The 23,094-nt window shown below is 34.0% G+C and overlaps 1 protein-coding gene across 1 annotated transcript in view; it reads right to left on the bottom strand.

Moving 5' to 3' along the window:
* Positions 1 to 23,094, bottom strand: part of ERBB4 (erb-b2 receptor tyrosine kinase 4) — a 1,095,516-nt gene that overhangs the window by 202,438 nt on the left and 869,984 nt on the right. The window contains exons 18-20 of the mRNA XM_057744756.1: positions 20,772 to 20,904; positions 16,479 to 16,601; positions 13,010 to 13,108 (exon numbers count right to left, since the gene is read on the bottom strand). Of these exons, the coding sequence (XP_057600739.1) occupies positions 13,010 to 13,108; positions 16,479 to 16,601; positions 20,772 to 20,904 (355 nt within the window). The remainder of the gene's footprint in view (positions 1 to 13,009; positions 13,109 to 16,478; positions 16,602 to 20,771; positions 20,905 to 23,094) is intronic.

The raw sequence follows: 23,094 nt of genomic DNA, 5'->3' as shown, positions 1-23,094 counted from the left end.
AGCATTTACAGACAGACATTCTTAATAAATTAAGCCCCACAAGTAATAATTCCAATAAGAAAGAAAATGAAAAAATCTTGTTTTTAAGTAAAATAGAAATATAATATTTGTAAATATTTTTTAAATAAGCATATTTGAAATGAGAAATTTCAGGGTTTAAAATAAGGAATCATGCACCTATATCTGAGAACTATATTAAATTTTAATATTATACTGTGAGGGAGTTAGTGTTAAATAAGTTATAAGAAAATATTTGTATATTCATTTCTCCTCTCCTTACTTAAAGCAGAGTCCAAAAAACAAACAAAAACCACACACTCAAGATGGTCAAAGGAAATACACACACACACACAGCATAAAATATATCAAAATATATATATTATATAATATATAAGGATAGAAAAAAAAGGTTGAAACAGGGGTTAGTTTATTTCAGAAAACGCATGCATTTTAGATAAATGAAGTGAAATTAATTGTAATGCCAAGTAACTTTGGTATTTCTGCACTGGTGAAAAGTTTCAAAGATCCCTAAACTCACCATTAATGATATTATTTTCTTTGTGCCAACCTGATGAAACATTCTGTTTTATCGATTTACTGTATTCCTAGATACATCTCACTAAGATTAAGGCTACGCTATGCTAGTTATCTTTATCATCTTTGGAGTACATAGATAGTATGGGACATTGCACACGGTAGGCACTCCATAAAAGTCTATTAAAAAACAAATGAAGTATATTTTACCCATCCTTCCAAACTAGAAACAAATATCTACTGAAAATGTACTACTCATTGTGAGAGTAGTAAGACTACTTACTGTGGGAGTTACAAAGTTTAAAGTAGCTTTAACCAAAAGACATTAACAACTTTGTTGAGGATACAACAATAAGGCACAGGCTTTAGGTGTTATACCTTAGAATACCCATTATAAACTTAGCAGAAAATAAGAGAACAGAGAGTGATGTAGGTTGAAATTTACTCTTTTCTAAATCAATGCTATGTGAAAAACAGAAAATATTTTATCTTGAAGCCTCTTGCTGCAAAAGAATAAAATATTTTGTCTCTGAGAGTATAGTAACATGTTCATTAAGTGAATGAGTGTTCCATTTTGAAATTAGCTTATTTTTCACTTTAAAGGAACTTGGCTCATTGCTTTAATCAGAGGAGGAAAAACCTTTTCTGCCTTTGTACTCAAAACCCTTGTGTTTGCAACCTTCCCCCAAAGCGTACATATGTTTCCTGTGGTTAATTTACCACATGCTTGCTAGAGCTGACAATTTTTAATTTACTGGTCAGATTCACCTATTACTTGTATGCATTATACCAAACATATTCCTGATTCACTAAAATTTCTTCGTGGGAATACAAGGAAATTACAGGGAATATGGTTGAGATCAAGTGGGTCCTTAGATCTTAATTATAAATTATCAAAAAAAAAAAAAAAGAAAGAAAGAAAGAGAAAAAAAAAAAAAAAGAAATAGCTCCCTTGGCTATTTTCTTACCAGGAAACAAATGAAAAAGGGAAATTTATTTCCAACCATAAATCCCAAACGTTTCATTTACATTTCCCCCAAGTTAACTTTCTCACTTAGCTAAGCAGCATTTCCCACTATTATTAGCTGCCAGCCCAATATCAGCTAACCAGTATCTGTCAAACTCCTTGCTTCAATGAGCTTAGGGACTACCAAGGAGCTCCACATATGCAGACTTCTGCTTACAGCTTCTAATTATTTTCTAACAGATAATGGAACGTTTAAGTTCAGAGAGGTTAGATTAAGTCTGTAAGTGGATCGAAACCCTAGATAAGATTGAAATGGCAAAGATCACTGTGGAAAAACCCTAAGCTTTTTAGATTTGAGATAAAGAGTCCTTGCCGATTGCTTATTTTCTGTGACAAACTGGTCTCATAATTTTACTACCTCAGAGGTAGTCATTCTTATTTCTAATCACACGGTGCCAAGCTATATGTAAACTATAAGCTATGAGCACCAAAAACATGGCTTCTTAGGAGCTGCACTAGCATTTAGAAATGTTCAAAATAATCTATTGACATCTTTTTCCTTACTAGAAAAAAATCAAGCTATTTATGTAGTACTTATAGTACAGCTTATTGTTTTAACAGGGTCCAAGAAGTATTGATTTTCTGGTAATCATTTTATGCAAAGTGGTCATGATGAAATTAAAATGTTTAGTCAATACAATGCATCAGAATTTTTTTATCTGTATAATTCAGAGGATTTGTCTGGAGTTTCTGTCAAACACAAAAGTCAAACACATTCTGTTTGATTTTCTAATCTGAAGGTAAGAATGAGTGACATAAAATGTCATATGGTGGAATAATACATAAAAAGAAAATGATGAGGTCATCAACAGGGCCTTGATGAGCAAGCCTGTCTCTTGAGGAAAGCTTGGACTCAGTGAATGCAATGAGCCACCTCAGGGACTAAGAAGAAAAAACTCAAAAGAAATAAAACTCTATGAAGGAACTGCCACTTGTTTTATTAATTGTTGCAACCATCTCTCTCTTAGATGATGTGATCTTCTGGAGGAGGCAGAGTAACATTATGAGAAGCCAGTACACTTTGGATCCAGAGAGGTTTCTGTTCAAATCCAGGCTTTGCCTTCCCTTATTGGCTTTGGAATAAGAGAAATCATTTAAATCCTATCCGAAAACTTAATTCTCCTCACAAAATAGCATATTAATACCCATCTGTAAGCTGTCTTTTGGCTCAATCTAGATGCAAAGAATCATTGCTTTCTTTACTTCACAATTTCAATTTTGGTCTTATTTTTACACTTTAGGTCCTAGAAAATATGCTTTAAAAGTGTCTGCTATTAATAGTCGATCCATGGTGGAACGTGCTTAAGCCTTCTTACTAGACCAATCCCTTTTCACTCTGGCTTTGCTATGCCATTGAGTGAAAGTTTTTGTCCAAACCCTCCATAGTCCATTGTACAGATTAACTCTTGCATTCTAGTGCAAATTAGATAGTACCCAAACTCATCCTTGTTCATATAATATCTTCATTTAGTCTGGGTGGGAATCACCCATGTGTGATTCAGGATTACCAATACCTGTTGCTGAATGTAGGGTTAATCTTAAAATTTGAAGGTCTCAAGCAATCTGGGGATGATCTCTACTTCAGAGGATCCTTTTGCTACGACCATTAACAATAACCATTAACTATGATGATGACTGAGGTAATGCCAACAGAGTTTCCGTTACAGATTCGTTGGGTGCAACAGATACACTGTCAATCTGTTTAGTTTCTGACAGTCTATGCTATGCAAACAAACCTTTGACACAAACATGTGACTATTACAGCAGTGGTGGGAGGTAGAATCAGGAATTCTTTTGATCATTTTGAGACAACTATCATAAAATAGTTCAAGATATCCTTGTGAAAAAGTAACTCCTGTATTACAATTTCTAGTAATACCAAGCATGTGATCATTCATAGATGATTACCTAGTAGGGTAATAAATTTACAAAAGCACATTTAAAAATTATGATAGAGTATATTTACCATTTATCCATATACCACTGTGGAGCGAATATATATAAGTATATAAACTTTATAATAAAAATATTTATATTATGTTAATATAATTATAACATGTATCTATAGTAGATAATATATAATATTAATATACAATACATTTATATATATTTACTCAGTAGATCTACTATGTAGATACACATATAAGTGTGTGTATGCCATTGCAAATATCACAGCATATTAAGTTTTCATTTCCTGAACCAAATCACTGCTGTATGAATAAATAAAATCACTTTATGCCACATAATATAAACCAGGATTTTATACAGATGGTCCTTTCCTCCTACAGAAACAATATTTTGTACCTCTGAATCTACAGACAGAGCATTAAGCATTAACAAAACTATCTATGTCAAGGTTTGATGTATCTCAAATTATTTGCTGATTTTCTGGAAATTCTGTTTCCTGGTCTATGCTCGCCCTGTGGGCAAAAGCTTTCTACCTGAATTTTATGAGAAATCTTCATATTGTAAACAGCTCTTCCTACTGATGCAGTCAGAACGAGTGGGGATTTTTCCTAAACCATCATAATTAGCAAATACAGCTCAGATTGGAGTCAGAAACTGCATGTGATCAAGTGTCATTTTCTCCCAGCTCTATGGTGGCACAGCAATACAACCTCTAATCAGGTATGAAATTCCCCAAATTGTAGAGTTTAGAGAGCTGGAAAATACCTACAATATGGAAAGCAATGCCTTTGACAGACTACTGATTTTCATTCACCAAATTTAAATACTGGTACAGTAGACTTTGTGCTCTTGAGAAATGTCTTTTCATTCACATAAATTTAAGAAATGCTTCAGAGAAACAGAAGCAGGCAGAGAGCTTATTAAGTTACATATTGAGGCTTCTAGAGAGCAACTTGTTTTGGATTTAGGTACTCTCTTTCAGGTGCTTCAAGAGAGACATTAAGCCTGTTAAAATGTAAAACTTGTGAAGTACTTTGCTTATTTTCAAACTTTTTAGTGCTCCTGAGACAATATTTAAAGCTCAAGTTTTAGCATATCTACTAAATTCAGATAACTGCTACTGGTAGTGATTTATGATGACCTCAGTCAATTACTTTTATTTATTTATTTTTGCAAATATCTATCATAATATCAAACATTTTTTCTTTCTATACAGGATCCCATCTTTGCATCTTTGAACAGGCAAGACACAAGTGAGGGAATTCTAATAACATCATCATTAAAGAAGCAAACCCTATCCGAAATCACTACATAAGATTCCAGAATAAGACTGACAAGAAGCTAAAAATGAAACCTAGTGCTACCCTCCCACACATGGTGGAAACATTCACAGGGAAACATTCAAAAAGTTCCCACTAGGCAAGCTTACTCACCTCCTGCATAGATACATAGAAAGTCTACAATGGGTTTTCTTCTCAAAAGGCTTTCAGAGAGTACACTGAGTCCTACTTACAGAGTCAATATAAAGGACTATTGCCCAGTGATTTGTTGATTCAAGATATCTAATAAGTTGATTTTGTAGACGTAAATCAGAGATAAACAATATAAATACTTAACAAAAAGTATCGAAGTAAAATAAGCCAAATACAGACAGGAGTGCTGGAAGGAAATATTACGGAAGTCAATTAGTCTGGAATAGAGAAGGCTTAAAGGAGGAATGATAAGAGTCTCTAAAAAATAGAAAAAAGAATTCAGTCAATTAACCAAGAATTCTGTCAATTAACCAAGTACTGATTGTTTTCTAACTATGTGATTATATTGTGCTTGACATTAGAGATGCAGACGTGGGGTCAACAGACAGTCCCTGTCATCAAAGATCCCGTAGTCCAGGGATGGAGAGGGGAATTCTACAGTGATTACCAGGACAAATAAACATATAATAATCACAACAGATGCACAATTTTTTTTTCTGATTGCTATTAGCTGGTTATAATTTAGATTAAGGGGTCAGGAAAGGTATCTTTGAGAAAGTATACTTAAGCTGAAAAAAAAATGATAACTGAAAGCTCATTTACATGTAAAAGAATGAAATTAGAACACTCCCTAACACCATACACAAAAATAAACTCAAAATGGATTAAAGACCTAAAGGTAAGGCCAGACACTATAAAACTCCTAGAGGAAAACATAGGAAGAACATTCTTTGACATAAATCACAGCAAGATCTTTTTGATCCACCTCCTAGAGTAATGGAAATAAAAACAAAAATAAACAAATGGGAGCTAATGAAATTTAAAAGCTTTTGCACAGCAAAGGAAACTATAAAACAAGATGAAAAGACAATACTCAGAATGGGAGAAAATATTTGCAAACAAATCAACAAAGGATTCATCTCCAAAATATATAAACAGCTCATCCAGTTCAATATCAAAAACACCAAACAACCCAATCAAAAAATGGGCAGAAGACCTAAATAGGCATTTCTCCAAAGAAGACATATGGATGGCCAAGAGGCACATGAAAAGCTGCTCAACATCACTAACTATTTGAGAAATGCAAATTAATACTACCACGAGGTATCACCTCATACCAGTTAGAATGGGCATCATCAGAAAATCTACAAACAGTAAATGCTGGAGAGGGTGTGGAGAAAAGGGAATGCTATTGCGCTGTTGGTGGGAATGTAAATTGATACAGCCACTATGGAGAACAGTATGGAGATTCTTTAAAAAAAACTAAAAATAGAATTAACATAAGACCCAGCAATCCCACTACTGGGCATATACCCAGAGAAAATCATAATTCAAAAAGACACACGCACCCCAATGTTCACTGCGGCACTATTTACAATAGCCAGGTCATGGAAGCAACGTAAATGTCCATCAACAGGTGAATGGATAAAGAAGATGTGGTACGTATATGTGATGGAATATTACTCAGCTGTAAAAAGGAATGAAATTGGGACACTTGTAGAAACATGGATGGACCTAGAGACTGTCATACAGAATGTAGTAAGTCAGAAAGAGAAAAACAAATATAGTATATTAATGCATATATGCGGAATCTAGAAAAATGGTACAGATCAACCGGTTTGCAAGGCAGAAACAGAGATACAAATGTAGAGAACAAACATATGGACTCCAAGCAGGGGAAGTAGGAGGTGGGGGTTGGGGTGGGATGAATTGGGAGATTAGGATTGCCATATATACATTATTAATAAGAAAAAAATCAAATTATACACTTTAAATATATGCAGTTTATTGTATGTCAATTGTATTCTAACAAAAGTTCTTGAGACTCAAACAAACAAACAAACAAACAAAAAACAGTTCATTAGGTGTAACCAGGAGAAGAAAACTCCCGAGAAAGGCACTGACTGGTTTGTTTGGCTCATAAGCAAAGCGGAAAGTCAGTGAAGGGAAAGAAAACTGGGAGAATAGTTAGGAGCTCTGGAAGGCAAGGGTCTAGTATTTTATTTAGTTTTAGTGAAAACACTGAAAGTTTTTATGCAGAGGACTAACATGATTCAAACTGCATTAAAAAGCAGGGAGATCAAACTGGAAGCTATCCTCATAATTCGAGCTGGAGCATGGCTTGGACTAAGGTGGTGGCAATGGTATGTAAAAAGATTATAATCTCTAAATGTGTTTTTGGCATAGAATCGAAGCATTTGCTCCTGAATTTGTAGTGGGTAGTTTGAGCAGTTGTGACATTTAAGGATAAATCCCAAATTTATGATGGGTACAATAAAGTGAACGAGTATACACGTTACTTAAATGGGTAAGATTAAATGCAGAAGACATTAAGAAAAGAGGATGAAAAGGTACATTCTGAGTGTGTTAAACTTGAGATGCCCCTGATATTTCAATGTAGTAATATCAAGGATGGAGATGAGGTCAGATTCATAAAATAGACTAGAGATGGAATTTGAGAATGTAGAGAGATGATCTACAAAACATGTATTTTAAAAAGAGGTCTAGAACACAGCACTGAGAAATTTGAGTATTTCTGGGATTGTTTAATGCCAGCCTGATTTTGAGAAGCAAGAAAGTTGAAGATTTTTGTTAAAAATGTGATTATAAGATGGTTCACAAATTCAAGATGATTGTGGAGGGATGTGAGGACAAGTGGAACCTGAGGGATAGTGAGAAACCACGAAATGTCAGTGAATGGCAGACACATCAAAAACGGCTGTTTCTCAACCGAGTACTATAGGAAAAGAACTAGAGGGGCAGGAGAATGTGGTTGGAGAATTGGGTGTTTGATAGAATGATTTCAGATGTGATGTCATTTCAGACCGTGTTCTCTGCAACTAACAGGACGTGAACAAGGGCCGGTGAAATAAATTATAACAGAAGTGATTTACACTAGTTACTGGTACATTTTTTCTTTTATTTTTAGCATAGTTTTGGAAGACTAAATTCTGTTTCTAATGGAGTTTATGGAATCTCTTTCTGAAGATACTGTTTTATTTTTATAAGTAAAGTATCCCAAACGTTTCTTAATTACTTTAGCAATAATTTTTCTTAAGGTAAAAAGGATTTTTCAAAATCATGCAAGCAGTATAGACTTCTGTGATATCTAAGTCATGGATTTTTAAAAAAATGAATTTTATATTTTTCACCTCTGAAATGAATGAACTGTATTCTTATATGCAAATTAGCAAAATCTATTAGGCCTAAAGATGTAATTTAATTAAATATTATGCATTTTTAAATATTCACTATTAGTATAATACAGGATCTAGCTGAGTTACTGTTAACTATGTGAAGCCATATGTATGCAAATACTGCAATGTGAAGATAATGTTATAGAACAAAACATCTCAAATTGTTTTGTAAGTCTGCTATAATTTAGGAAAAAAGGTAAACCTTAGCAAAAAATTCTTTCTCTCACTCTATTAATATGACATCAACCAGAGCTGAAACAACTCCCACTAAGACACTGCATGTCATAAAGGCAATATAGAGAAGAGTAACACAGAAGCACAATGGACACATCTTCAGAAAATAATAAAATGACTGTTGTGTATGATAAAAGTTCCTACTGTACAAGAAGAAAGAAACTAGTTATTTTCCTTTCAATAAGAAAATTACCATTTACACAATAAGACTGGCTGATCTGAAACACATTTCCTTGCAGCACCTTTTCATGAACTATGTGGCTGATCTGGCGGGAAAGCTGAAACTGAAGCCAAGAAGATTCGAGTAAATTCTAACCTGAAATATTATTGATCAGTCACTGGAACTCAGGATAATTATGGCATTTCTTTTATCCTAAGATTAGTTCTTTCTAAGAAAACAAATAAATTAAGTAAAACATTTAAAGACATATGCACTGCCTGGGCAAATAATGTCAAATGATAGTGGGCTTAAATATCAGGGGAAACAAACCAATCAACAAACAAAAATCATAATGGTGGAAGCTCAGATAAACTCAAGAGCCTGTCTGATTTGACCAGACGATGATCTCCAGTTCCAGGGATCTTGCTCAATAGCATCATTTTTTAGGTATCTGTTGTGCATCATTTGATGAATTTAAAAACAAACAAACAAAAAAGAGACAACAAAACAAAAAACACCCATGTTTCCCCAGTGAAATGGCACTATCTGAAGCAAGAACTAGGAGAGTGTGTAAACGCACGCATTCTTCTTAAGAAGGTGGACCTTTAGTCATTTTCTTAATGTTCAATGTGATCTTCCTTTATGAAGAATGTACTGGCCATTCACTAGCAGTGTGTTATTATCCTTATTAAGAATCCATTAGACATACTCGGGTGAGCTGAGTAACAGCCTTGTGACCAAACCCTCTTTCTCTTGCTTTTAGTGAAGCATTTAATAGAGCACAAATTGCTCCCTACTTATTTTTACCTATGGTAAAAATTCTAAGGAAATATAAAAGTCCTCTCCTTTGCCCTTGGATATCAATAGAAGTAGTGGATGTAGTGAGTTCTGAGTATTAAGTTGTTGCATGTGTGTCATTATTGTAACAAGTAAGGCACAGCTATATCTGATAAATCTAGTAGTAGTAATTAAATCTAGAATATTCTTCCCTAAGTGTAAAGTTGCCTGGAGGGAGGGCAGCAAGTCTAATACCTAGTAAAAGTATGCAGTTTCCACTGTCTTTGGAAGCTGTCTTTTCCTCCTATAAAATGATATAAAACACAGGCACACACATGCATATTAATACCAAAACACACATAACTAGTTGGCAAAAGAGACATGTAGCATGCAGTTATTTCAGTTTGAAAGTTATCCTTGGAACACTCTACCATGATACTGTACCTTAGTTGACTTCCTCTTGCCCTTCTTTGCCCAATGGCTTTCTCTTGCTACTGAAGCCTGTTTTGCCACCCTCGGCAGGTGGGGCATGCAGGAGAATAAATGCCTTTTTCTCCCAGCAGACCTCAACCAATGACTGACAGCTGGAGTCTTTCTATCATTCCCCTTAAACTTGAAGGAGAGTAACTCTGAGGTGTACATCCTGCACTGGCTGCCAGAGTCTCTCCAATGGAAAGAAGCTCCAGTCACTCACGGTGGCAGCTGACTTTACTGATTCGCCTGTCTCATTTCCATACTCCCTTAATGATGAGTCCCTCACCTCCAAAATAAAATACTTTCACTCAAATCCTTGACTCAGGGTCAGCTTCTGCTTCTGGAAAAGTCCAAACTTAGACATATGCCAAACATGACTTTTAACTTAATAACCCTGGGAATATTTGCAATTTGAATTCAATTCCTAGGTCCAAATTATAAATAATTTTGCTAACACAGACTTTTCAATTGTGGTTTGATATGTTATTTAAGTACTTATAATGGTCTACACACTTAATAAATGAGCTAAAAAGTAGGTATGAAAAGTAGGTATATGTTTGCATAAAGTTATACCAGTTCCATTTAAAATACCAAATTCACCATTATTTTTGCCAGTTCAGCTGTTTTAATTGTTGTGAAGTTATCCTAATGTTTTGAAAGATGGTGAGAAAGTAGTAAGAAGTGTTTTTGCTTAACATTTATTGAAACCCTGCCAATAGCAGTCCATCAATCTGTTAATCTTCTAGCAACTATTCATCAGGTAGGAAAAGTGCAGTCAAAATATTTTCCCTAAATTTTTTTTTTCACTTTTAAGAAGATCAGACTCTAGAGTCTGTTGGTTATCAGATCCTCCAACCATCTAGGAAAATGATTCCTTTCACAGCTCAATCAGAGCCTCATCTAAATTTCAGCAGAAATCTATGACTTCAAGCTGCCATCCCCACTCCTGTTTCCATGGGAATAGACTTCGGATGAGGGAAAAGAAAAAATGGATGGGGTTAGGAGCTTTCAAATAATCATTCAAAATCATGATGAGGTTTTCAGAGCTTCTTTCCTAGGTGATTATTTTGTAGCCTCTTAACCCCTTTTTGCCAGTCTGTTTCCATGGAAATATGACAAAAATGGCTGTCCAATCCTCCAGCAGAGATTATTAGCATTCTTGTGAATTTCAGCTTTGGCTGCAGTCTAGACTGGGCAAGATGTTTTTATATCAGTTTTATATATTAACCTACACTGTTTCTACTCATTATCATTTTTCTTTATCATTTTAACTCCTTTGAAAGTTTCCTTCACAAATTTATACTTATAATTAAGATCAAATTGATGGTGACATCACTGAAAACCATGTCAGTTTTACATTTTAATATATGAACCAGCTGTAGAAAGGATCAGAACTTTTAGAGACCTGCAGAAGGAACGTTATTTAGTTACTGGATTCAAAGTCTATTAGATAGACGTTTGTAGATATGCAACAAGGATCATATTTAAAATATTCAGCCACTGTTAACACACAGCACTGAAATCCAGAAGGATCCTGTGGGGTTCCTGGGCCCAGGAACTTTTCTGTTCAGCCTCCAATGATGTTGCCTGAGTTCCAAAGAGCAGGTTCAAACAGTTGCTAATGAGGGAAGGGAGGGGATGCAGAGACACTGGAGGAGCTGCCAAGAAACAATAGTAGCCTTGGAGCAGGGTTCTGGTTCTGCCTCAAGGGATACACGTAACAATATCTTTGAGCTTTTTACAGAATTAAAGTCCCTAACAAACTAAAGATGTTAGCATTCTTCATTCCAGATTAAAGGAACCAAAAGCTCTTCAAGAGACCAACTGAGGCCACATTAAAGGAATGGAGGCCCTGCACACACCCTAATCTTATCAGCAACTCCACTCTTGAGCTATTGCTATAAAACTCCTCACCAACCCTCAGGAGTTGGGACACGCAGTTTAGTTTTATTGCTTTGTCCCCCTCTGCCTGGCAAAGCAATAAAGCTATTCTTTTCTACTTCACCCAAACTTTGTCTCCAGGATTCGATTTGGCACTGGTGCAGAGGCAGAGCTTTTGGCACCAGCACCAACTAATCAGAGCAACTGGTTGGTCCCAATTAAGTTATCAGCCCTATTATATAACAACCAATAAGTTGTTAACCTAAAAGTAGCCCTTTATAAGATGGCTATAGCATTATAGCCAAATAAATTACCCAGTGCAACAAACTGAGCGCCTATAAAACTTAACCAAAGAGCTTACAAGAGAAAAGAGTAGAAATATATAGCAATTGATCTTTTTAAAAATCAGAGTGCATATACTTTCATATGAAGGTCCTTTGAAAATCAAAATCATTCTTATTACTGAAGACATTATGCTAAAAGATAAAGAATACATATGGGTCTTTGATAGTACCCCTGGAAAGATACCTTGTGTCGAATGCGAAAAAATAACAGCATGCTACATATATAGTTTCATCTGTCCTACATTCTGAAATTTGGTGAGCAGCTCAATCTACAATTTTTGCTAGGGGAAATCTTAAAGTTCTGATTGACCTTATAAAGTACTTTCATTCTTCAGAACTCTCTTATTATTCTATAGTTGGAGCATTTTATCTGTAAGGACTTGTCTTATGAATTTGAATTGGATAAAATGTTTCAATAGGTAATGTGTGAGTCACTGGGTTCCTAATTTACATTTAACAGTGACTAACTCACTATCAAAACTAATCTTGATTGATATTTTCAACTAAATAGATCATAACAGCAATAAAAATAAAGCAGTCTGATTAATTTTCCAAATCATCAACACTACTCTCAAATGCAGTTTGGCATTGTGGTTAAACACATGGTCCTTGAGGGCAGAACTTGGTCTGCAGGCCAAATCCAGCTTTTAGCTTGCTTATGTAAATAAAGTTTTACCAGAACACATTCATACCCATTCCTGTGTAGCTTCTTTTTTCCTTCTTCTTCTTCTTCTTCTTTTTTTTTTTTATTGTCTGTGGCTGCTAATCTACTAAAAAGAGAGCATTGAGTAGTTGCCACTGAGACCACACTGCAGGAAAAGCCTGAATATTTATTCTCTGGGCTTTTAAGCAAAAGTTTGCTGACCCTTGCTCAAACCTTTAACTATAAGACTATACCATTTCCAGGGAAGACACTTTGAAGTTTTTGTTTGTTTGTTTTAATTCTAAGAGCAGTCTATTAGTAATGGATACAAATGCGATCACCTGGTATCTGTACTTACATCCATAAACTCCACATTGGCTTTGGGACCAGTTGTTTCATTAAGAATCTTAATAGCCACAGGAATCTTCACTGTTTCTCCTTCAGGGACCCAAATACCCTTTGGGGGGAAAAATCACATTAAATCTATATTAAGACACATACAACATTTAGACCAGAAACAAAATTTGATTTAAGCACTCAGTGTATTAATACCTTAAAAAATAATTTAGAAGCTACATATTTTGTCATTCAATCAACAAATGTTTTTCAAGCACCTGTTATAGTTTACAAGTTACTCGGCAACTTTGTTTTCTGCATTCATTTACCTGAAAATGGACCATGTATGTATTCTGCTTTCGCAGTGTTTACACTATTATAAAGTTCAATTTGTGTACATGAAAAGGTTTTGAATAGTTTAAAAAAAATTGAAATAATATATAATAATAATATTTGACTTGGATCATATCATGAACTTTCCATGACTTTGAAAAGGCCGTTCTGATTTTTGAACTTCAAATTAGAAGATTGGGCTAAGTAATGTTGGAGGTTCTTTTCAGCTTTAATATCATCTAATTACTCTGCAACTAAAAATAAGATAAAATAAAAAAGCATATTCTCATGTAGCAAAACAAATTGATTTAAGAATTAATTTTCAAGATTGTTTAAGAATTAGTTTTCAAAGGTAAGTACTAGGAAGTATTGAGCACATATTAATTTATCTATATTATTTAATACTGTGTGTGTCAAGGATTTTTATTATTTCTATAGTAATATGAAATATTTATAGTAGCCATTGCAAGTTCTTTCTTATAGAAATATAACTATAATATTTGAACAGGATCTATGCATTATGGGAAGTATAAAGTAGGAAGAGTTTGAGTAAAGTACAATGTTAAGCTAAATAACAGCATTTCTGGATAAACAATTCAACCATTTGAATGAGGACAATGATTGTGATAATACTGGAATGAAAAATATACAAGAATAGTTTTTTAAAGTGTATCCCCTCAAAGGAACACAGAAGCAGATGAGGCTACAGGTAAAATATATCTCAAATTTTAATGTATTAGTCTAAGGCCAGTTTTAACATTAAAATGAAAGGAAGAAAAAAAATAGTCTACTATTTCTGAACAGAACATCCCATTTCCTGTTTTTCTTAATATCAGCTGGTTGTAGTTATAAAGCAAAGATTTTTAAGAATTTACCACTTAGTATTGATACTTCTATGCTAAAACATATGTATTTGTGTTACCCAGAGTGGCAATAATATAAGAGCAGACCTAAACACAAGAATTATTAAAGTCAAAATAATAAAGAAAAAAAGACTTTCATCTTTAGAAGGTGAATTTGTGTTATGTTTTTAAGAGTGAATAAGGAAATTCACATGTCAAATGCAAAATAATGTCAAGTTTCCTGTGGCATAATTTTTTTTAGAAATTATTAATGTAAAAATGGTGGGAAAAAAAGCCCAAGACCCGCTTTCTTATCCATTGTGCTAGGGTGGAGAACAGGCTTATTCAATAAAGTAACCACAGAGGGAGTTACCTTATAAAGATATAGCATCAATATTAAAATATTCCTAAAGTATACTTTTGTAATAAGAATATAAATTCAGCATGAATTAATTTGCACTGCTTGTTAAATAAGTATGGCCATTACTTTCTAGGCCCCATCAGACCAAAATTCAACTATGTTTATACCCATGACGTTGGTTCAAATCTTTTATGTTTAAACACAGCATATCTCCAAGCAGAAGGAAAAAATTAACCAAGTAATTGGCTAAGCCAGCTTGGATTTCTGTGGTCAAGAATAATTCTTTATAGTTTAAGACAGTATGTCCTTGTAACAACTCATATGTTAATTAAAATTTAGGGTCAACCATACACACAGTAGGCATAAAATTTAAACATATTGGGTTGGCCAAAGAACTTTTTTGCCAACTAAAATACTTATGAAACTTTCAATAAGCTTTTAATAGAAGTGATTTCAACAAATGTACAACACTCTTGGACAATGGGCAGTGTTATTAATAAAAATATTAATAAAGCTTTATTATTAAATGTCTAAATGATTAATATTTTTCCCTGCTAAGGTCACTAGACAATATTCAGTCTTGAGTTATATGCTGTTCATGATTTACAATAAAATTCAATTTCCAGGCCAAATTATCTTTAAAAAACATAGGGGTGATTACATGCTAGGTACATTTCAAGACTGAGTTACTTTTAAAATGGAAGTCAATTTTTTTACAACTCAATATAAACAGAGAAACAGATAAGAGATGTTGCATCTCTTTGAACATACAAAGAATTTGAAGACTAGAAGGTATCAAGTCAGCTAATAATTTTGAATTTAATTGAAAAAATTATGCAGAACAAGAGATTAAGAAATCTTTGCATTTTGACCATAGAATAAAAGCTTTACAGATATCAGATTATTTTTGGAAAACTCAGGAGAGAAACTTAAAGTTTATATTCCAATTGTCAATAATTTCCATTAAATAAATCTATTTTAAATAGAAATAAAATAACATTTTAAGATGTAAAATTCTTTAGATTCAACCTATTTTAGCCCTTATATTTGTAAAAACATAGGCTTGCATATGGCTTTAAGAAATTTGTCAAAGCAAGTTTTGGGAATTGCAGTAGTAGACATTACAGGAAGGATTTAGTACTATCCCAACAGAGCTTCTTGTTCTTGTTATTTACCATTAAAACTAAATTTCACCACAATTAACCTTGGGCCTGGCCTTTGAATTGGTTTTGTAATTAAGTTAAATAAGTAAACATGCAAATACCATCATTTGAGCTCTCCCTTTCCAGAAACAGCTCTCTTATTAAAAATGTATGGTGTCACCCTCTCCTTGTATCTAACCTAAACTTCACAAATAAAGCCACTTTTTTAGTTTGCATATAATGGTGAAAACATTAAAACTGGAAATTATCTGTTAAATTATAAATGTTACCTGATAGGCAAAAAGTGGTTTAGAAACTAGTCCTATCCTGTTAATGCATCAACATACCTCTCTGGGTTCTAAAGAGATGGGCTAGTAGAGTCCTGAGGGGGAGACCTTTAGATCAAAGAATAGAAGAAAAGAAGAGCAAAGAAAGAAGAGCACATTGCCCAGGTCTATCTGCGATTTCCCCCTCTGCAGAGGGAAAGGAAAAAGGTTGGATCTGGGTATTTTGGATAAGGACAAATCTGCCAAAGGGAGATGATATCAAAAGGAGCTAAGAAGGCATTGAGAGAATGAACTATATTTTGGCCTTGCATCAGTGCTTCCTGCTTTCTCACGACTGTATCCAACTCCGCTTGGTCAATAAAAATTAATGAATTCATTTGTGCAGCAACTTCTCAATACTATAAAGATTCTCCTCTCTGAATATTAAAAAGGAAATTAGGTTGGCTAGAATAACTCTGGCTATTATTTAAAACAAGTCTGAAACAAAACTGAAAATAACTGACAGTATGTGTTACTTTTTACTTACCTTATAAACAGTTCCAAAAGCACCTGAGCCAAGTACTTTTACTCTTTTGAGCTCAGTTTCTTTCAAAATACGAAGCTGAGCTTGATTGGGCGCTGTGCCACTGGGCGTTAAGGGCTCTACCAACTACGAAGCAAAAAAGAATATAGGTTATACCACTTTCAACCCAACAATCCGTGTTCCTCTCTCTTTCTATCTGGTTCTCTTTCGCACACATACAAAACACACACAAGCCCACTTTTCCTTGACAAATAATATGTTTGCAAAATAGATCACTCACCTTTACTTCCAACCCTGCCCTTTCTCTTCTCATGCTCTTTGCCTGGGTGAACACAAGTAACAAATGTGTACCTACCTTGAGGCATACTCCTCTAGGGATTTTGTTCCCCATTTTTTATAGAAATTTAGAGACTAATTAGGGGCTCAATTCTATTTTTTCATGTTCCTTCCTTTTGGACAACTTCAGCTAAGGCTCGAAGATTTTACTTATGCCAGTGTACTCTATCAAAGTTTTCTTTCTCATTTCAGGAAATTTGATACATAAAAATTAAATCAATAATATGTAAAACATTTTTAAAAAAAGCTACCTTCTTAGCTTTTAATATCTAGCAGGGAAGTCAGGACAGACACATCAGAAGAGAAAAAAATAAGTTAGCACAATGCAAATACACCAAGACAGTGTTTCTAAATCATTTTGTTAAAATGCAGATTCCAGTTCAGTAGGTCTGGATTTGGGGCTGAAATCTGCATTTTTACTGAACTCCAGGAGATGCCTCTTTATGGTGATGATCCTTGAACACATTTTAAGTAGCAAGGCCCTAAAGTACCTTTTAGGTTAAAAATTCTAAAATTCTAGGAATTGATTCGAGATCATAAATGAATGCTATGGAATGCAGAGGAATAAAGTAACCACTGGGGAGTGAAGTTTGCTTTTTTTGGGCTTCCTAAAAGGAGGTACACTTTAAAATTGTTCTTGAGATAATAAAAATGGATTGACATGGGGAAGGATATTGCCACCAGGAAGAAGAGTTTGGACACAGCATCAGCGAGAAGGAGCAAGGCATGAAGGAGAATAATACGGGAGAAGGACAGGTCCGAAGGGTGAAGTTAGGGTGGGAAATATCACATCCTGAAGTGGCCTGGATGCAGCCAAAAGGGGTAAAATTAGGCTGAGAATTTTAAATATTAGGTGCTATTGCCAGAGAGGATGGGTAAGCAGGAGAAAGGCATGTTAATGTGTGCCAATTTCTTGACTATGTGAACAAAAAAATGTAGACAGAAGAGAGACTCTGGGTACCAAAAAGTCTATACTGCGTGTTAAAATTTTAGACTTTTATCTATGCTTGAGGAAAAAGGCAAGTCAGAGAAACAAGCTTTTTTTTTTTAAGTTAAATAAAAGAACTAAACTTTAAACACAGACAAATAGCTTGTTTTTTCTCAGCAGAAGGAAGCAATTAAAGGCTACTCCTACTCACATTGTCTTGAAAACCACCACAGTATTTCAAAATGTCTGTTTACAAGGCTAACTGCGCTGTGGTCCTCCAGCTTAGTTATTATTATTATGCTTCTGTGAACACCATGGTCTACATAATTCGCTGAAGAGTCTTGACTATAGGTAAAGTTTAGGGATAGTTAGCAAGAATTTGGGGGAGGTGTTAAAATTATCAATAAACAGGCTATTTTTTAACTAATACACTTCGACGCCATTTTCAAAGTTATCTTGTAATAATGCATATAACTGCATTCAAGTCACATAAATCTCAGAAAGAGTCACACAATTCTTTATTAAATCTGAAAAATAAATCTGCAGAGGATCCCCTTCATTTAAATCCTGCTGTGCAGAATTTGGTAGATTTTGATAGACACATTATGTGTACAATAAGAAACTTTTTATAAATTATTTTTTAAATCACATACAAAAGTCATACAAAAATCATATGCAAGATTGGGGATTGAATTTTGGCATTTTGGGCTAGATATACTTAAAAATATATATATACATACATTATATGTAGGTATATACTATGTAATAATTTCATACTTTGAAAACTTTACAATTTTACCTGCAGTTTTCTTAAGTATCATTCACTTGTTTTTACAAGCACATTTTTTCCAGGAATTTGAGTATTATACTATTAAGAGAAGCACAGTTTTATTTTGTGATCCAGTATGGTAGAAAGATGATTGAGTTTAAATTTGTAGGTTTGTATACCATTGCTGTCACTCATAGGCTTAGAACGCAATTTGCCCTTCTTGGCCCTTCATTTCAGATCTGTGAAACTGGTATACCAATAATTATCTTAGAGGATTGTTAAAGGATGAAATGATATACACATAGGTAGAAAACTCTGGAACATTACCTGCCATAACATAGGCACCAAATCTGTCACTCTTCAACAGATAGGATTATGTCTCATTAATACACTTCTAAATCACAGCATTTATCAAAGCATCAAGCTTATAGTGCATCTCAGTAAGTGTATACTGAAAAAAGATTTTCTACTTTTATGCGTGCAACAGAAAAAAGACAACCTGGAGCAAAATGATTTTGGGAAGTGTATCAGTTTTAAAAACCTTCCAACAACATATTATACTTTCACGAAGTTTTCACATATGAGGCAGATTTCTAGCTTCATTATTTAAGAATTTAAGTTGATGCTCTTAAGAATTCCTCTTCTATTTAGACGGTAGAAAATCATAGTTATTTACTTTTTTACTGAGAAAAAGATGGGAATTCAACAATTATCTAATTTAGTCCTAAGCAATAACTTTCTATAAAAAATAGAATATGCTTATAAAACCAATCAGTATGTGTTTATTTAGTAATGAAATGTCAATTTGAAGGGCATTCTTAGAAAGCACCATACTAACAAAACAAAACAACTCTTCATAGCAATGAGCTTTTCCTATACATGGTTAAGATACAGAATTTGTGTTCTATTTATTCAAGCTCCTAAATATCCACTGCTATTCCAAACCTTCCATTCTTCTCCCAACTCTATATTACTTACTTCACTTTTCAGAATTCTCTCAGTGACTGCTCCAAGCTGGCCATCAGGGAGAATTCTAGCTGCCTCCAGCATCTAAACTGAAAATATGCACAGCACATGTGCTGTGCCCAAACTTTTATTCATGTTCACATGTACATGGCTGGAAATGATGAAGCTGATTTTTGTAACATCCAGCTCAAGTAGGAATCATTACTGTGTTCACTCCGTGTATATAACACACTACCATTTTTATGCTTGAACATGTCAACTGATAAGCCAGCCCATTCTAATTTCAGATAACTTCAATCATTAGAAAGTATTTTCTTACGTGTAACTGTATAGTAGCTTTCTGAAACTTTCACACAATTCTTTTATCTAGATTCAACTTCTGGGGGAAAATAGCTAAAATTTTACTCATTACCAGCATGAGAATTTTATGAATGAATGAATATTCCCATTCCTTTCTGTATTAAGGGGAAAAGTCAAACTGTCACACTGACAGTGAGAAAAAACAAACTCAAAGAAGGCTGTCAGTACAGATTTGCTCTGAATTGTTCAGACAGGCACGATATGTGTATCAGGAGAAAGAGGCAGGATTCAAGTTGAGAAGGATATGGTAATGCATAGTCTTCTGCAACTGTTTCTCTCCTATAACCTGTATGGTGAAAATGATCATCTTGCTAGAGAACTCAGTGTGGCAATACAAAGGAAATTATAATATTTATAGTAATTTACATATTCACAATAACAAACATGCATAATATTAAATGCATTCTCATAAATAGTGTGATAAAATCTATGTGATGACAAAACTAGGCTTTATCCTGAAGCTCATCTTTTCATTGCTGCTCTAATGAGATCAGTGGTTACCAATTTAATGACCCTAATTAAAGCATAAATTGCTTGCTGATCTGGCTTTATTTTAACCCCCCAAAATTCTACCTCTAACATTTTTCTAGCTCTGCTACTGAGACATTCTCTTACTCAGATATTTTCTAGTTCTGCTACTTTTGTATCCTAGAGCTTGTTAATGGACCCCGACCCCAAAAGAAACAGATCTGGCCCAACATGATAATTTCCTTGAGCCCTGCTATTTGCCCTCTGCAAGCCATGAGCCTGCCTTGACTACATTTGTTATATACTCTAATTTTTCATCAACTTTGTGTAGCATGCTATAAAATATAAACCCTCAGCAGGAAATTGAATAGAACTTTCTCTTGGATTAAAAAAAATCTGAGTATCATCAAAACCTTCTAAACCTAATGAAAATCCCTAAACACATGAAGAGAAGAAATGAACACCTTACCTCTGTTTCCAGGAATCTTCTTAAGGCTCTTTTCTTCTTGATGCTCTTTCTTCTAACATAAACTGCAAATGTGAGACCCACAATGACCAGGATGAAAAGCCCACCAATGACTCCGGCTGCAATTAGAGGAGTCCTGCCAACCAGAATGGAAAAGAAAAGAGAAAAAAGTATGAAGAGAGAAAAGACAGAGGAAGAAGAAAGAGTGGTTGGACAAGCCATTATCCACATATCACAAGTCTAGTCAGTTAGAAGAAATGCAAATAAAAATGCATTAGAGCTGTCACAAAACTTTTCTCATGGTAAAAACTGTACTTGTTTTTTGTTTTGCTTTGTCTTTTAATAATAAACCATGCACAGACAACTAATCTTTGGGGATGAGCAGCCACAACATGCCATTTAATGAAAAAACACAAAATTTGATAACAAAATGAAGAATGTGTGTCAAATCTTTAATACAGGATCGTTTTAAATTGTTTTAATTTCATTTTTACCTATAAAGAAGTAGAAATACATTTAAATAGTATTGTTGTGGTATACAATATCACTTTCAACGTTTTCTCCAAAGCAGGCTTTCTCAACAGTGGCACTGTTGACATTTGGGGCTGGATACCTGTTCATTCTGGGGACTGTCCCATGCATTGTAGGATGTTTAGCAGCACCCTTGGCCTCCAACCACTAGATGCCAGCAACACCTCCATCCTCCAGATATGATACTATCTACAGACACTGCCAAGTGTCTGTCAAAGTCATTGCCAATTAGGAGCTACTGTTCTAAACCAAAAATGAGTAGTCTAAGGACATATGAACCCCACACCTCTGGTATACAGAGATACCAACAGAGGGATGCATTGACAAAAGTGCTATTTCGAGCTCTGGCAAGGGCAACTCTGCTGGGACAAAGGGCAGGAGAAAGATGAATTGGGTCAGACAGGTTTTCAGAGTTATGAGGACTGCAGTAAGCATTATTATCAAAAGTATGACTAAGCATCATATACCCATGAAAGAGATCTACACATTAAGTATTCAATAAAAAATGTAAATAGTATTAAAAAGGGATTAGGAAGAGATTGATTGGAGATTTTTATTCTTAAAATGTTTGTCTAATATATTGTTAGCTAAGGTATACTTTTGAAACTGATCGCTTTTTGGTTTCTAAGATAAATTTTTTTCTTTCTTGAAAAGTAATGTTTATGGTCTTAACTTCTTGTTCTAGACTTAGAGTAGTATCTATGAGCTTTCTGTGGTCAGAGTTCTGAAATATATGAATTTCGTATGCCATAGCAAACAGTTCAGAGTAAAACATAGGTGTTGACTATGAAGTCATGATAGATATCAAAGCTAAAAAAAGAATTTCCTGAATACTCATGCTTTCCAGAATAAAGTGTTTTATATTTTATATTCCTATTTGCAGGAGAACCTACTCTATACAGCTACAATCTTTTAGAAAAAAAAAATTTACTTGTTCTTGCAAGATAAACTTTTGTTCAAAGATAGATCAGAAATAATGAAGCAGATGATTCTAAATAAAATCTTGAAATGTTAAAGAGCTCTTGGAAAAGATCTATGTAACATCTATAAATGAAGTCATGTCTTTTAAACATTATAACTGTTATATTATTGTCATATAAAACTGCAAAGAAACCTTAAAAAGTAGTTCATCCTAAAGGTGGTTGCCTGACAGCTGAAAGTCCTACAGCATACTGAAATGTTGCTATAATTCAACTAGATTTTCCTAAATGGAATTTTCTAAAGACAAAAATCTATGTTGAAAAAATTAAACTATAGTATGGAAACAAACTCAGCATTGTGATGTTTTTGTGTGTGTAAGATCATATTTTTGGTATGCCAGTTAAATACATGTTTCTGAAAATATTTTACGTTTTCAACCCAAGGCATAATTTTCTGCTCAAGTGCCTAACATGTCCCTGAAAGGGTACTACTATAAAAAGAATTGTCTTTATGTTTCCTGAGCCCAATATTTTATTGCAAAGGATTTATGTATGATTGACAATAGTCCCCAGCATTTTGTTAATTGTGGATTTGAACTAAACTTTAAACTTTCCCTGCTTATCTATGTTGCAAAAAAAATAAATGGTATTTATGAAAATATTTGTCAATGTCACTGTAAATTAAAAGAAAATTCTCTTTTTTTTCATTTTAAGAATGATTACTTTCAACAGAACAAAACAAGATCCCTGACTATTTTTTTCATCTAATTTGAATGGCTATCAGTTATAATAGCATTACTACTTAATTTAGTCATGGCAATGAAAATAAAACATTCAAAAACTCAATAGACAGTAATTTCTATGATCTTCTAGAA

This window comes from Hippopotamus amphibius, chromosome 8, assembly GCF_030028045.1.
Source record: "Hippopotamus amphibius kiboko isolate mHipAmp2 chromosome 8, mHipAmp2.hap2, whole genome shotgun sequence".
NCBI lineage: Eukaryota > Metazoa > Chordata > Mammalia > Artiodactyla > Hippopotamidae > Hippopotamus > Hippopotamus amphibius.
The sequence above is the reverse complement of the archived record's forward strand: the minus strand, read 5'-3'. Positions and strand labels throughout refer to the sequence as shown.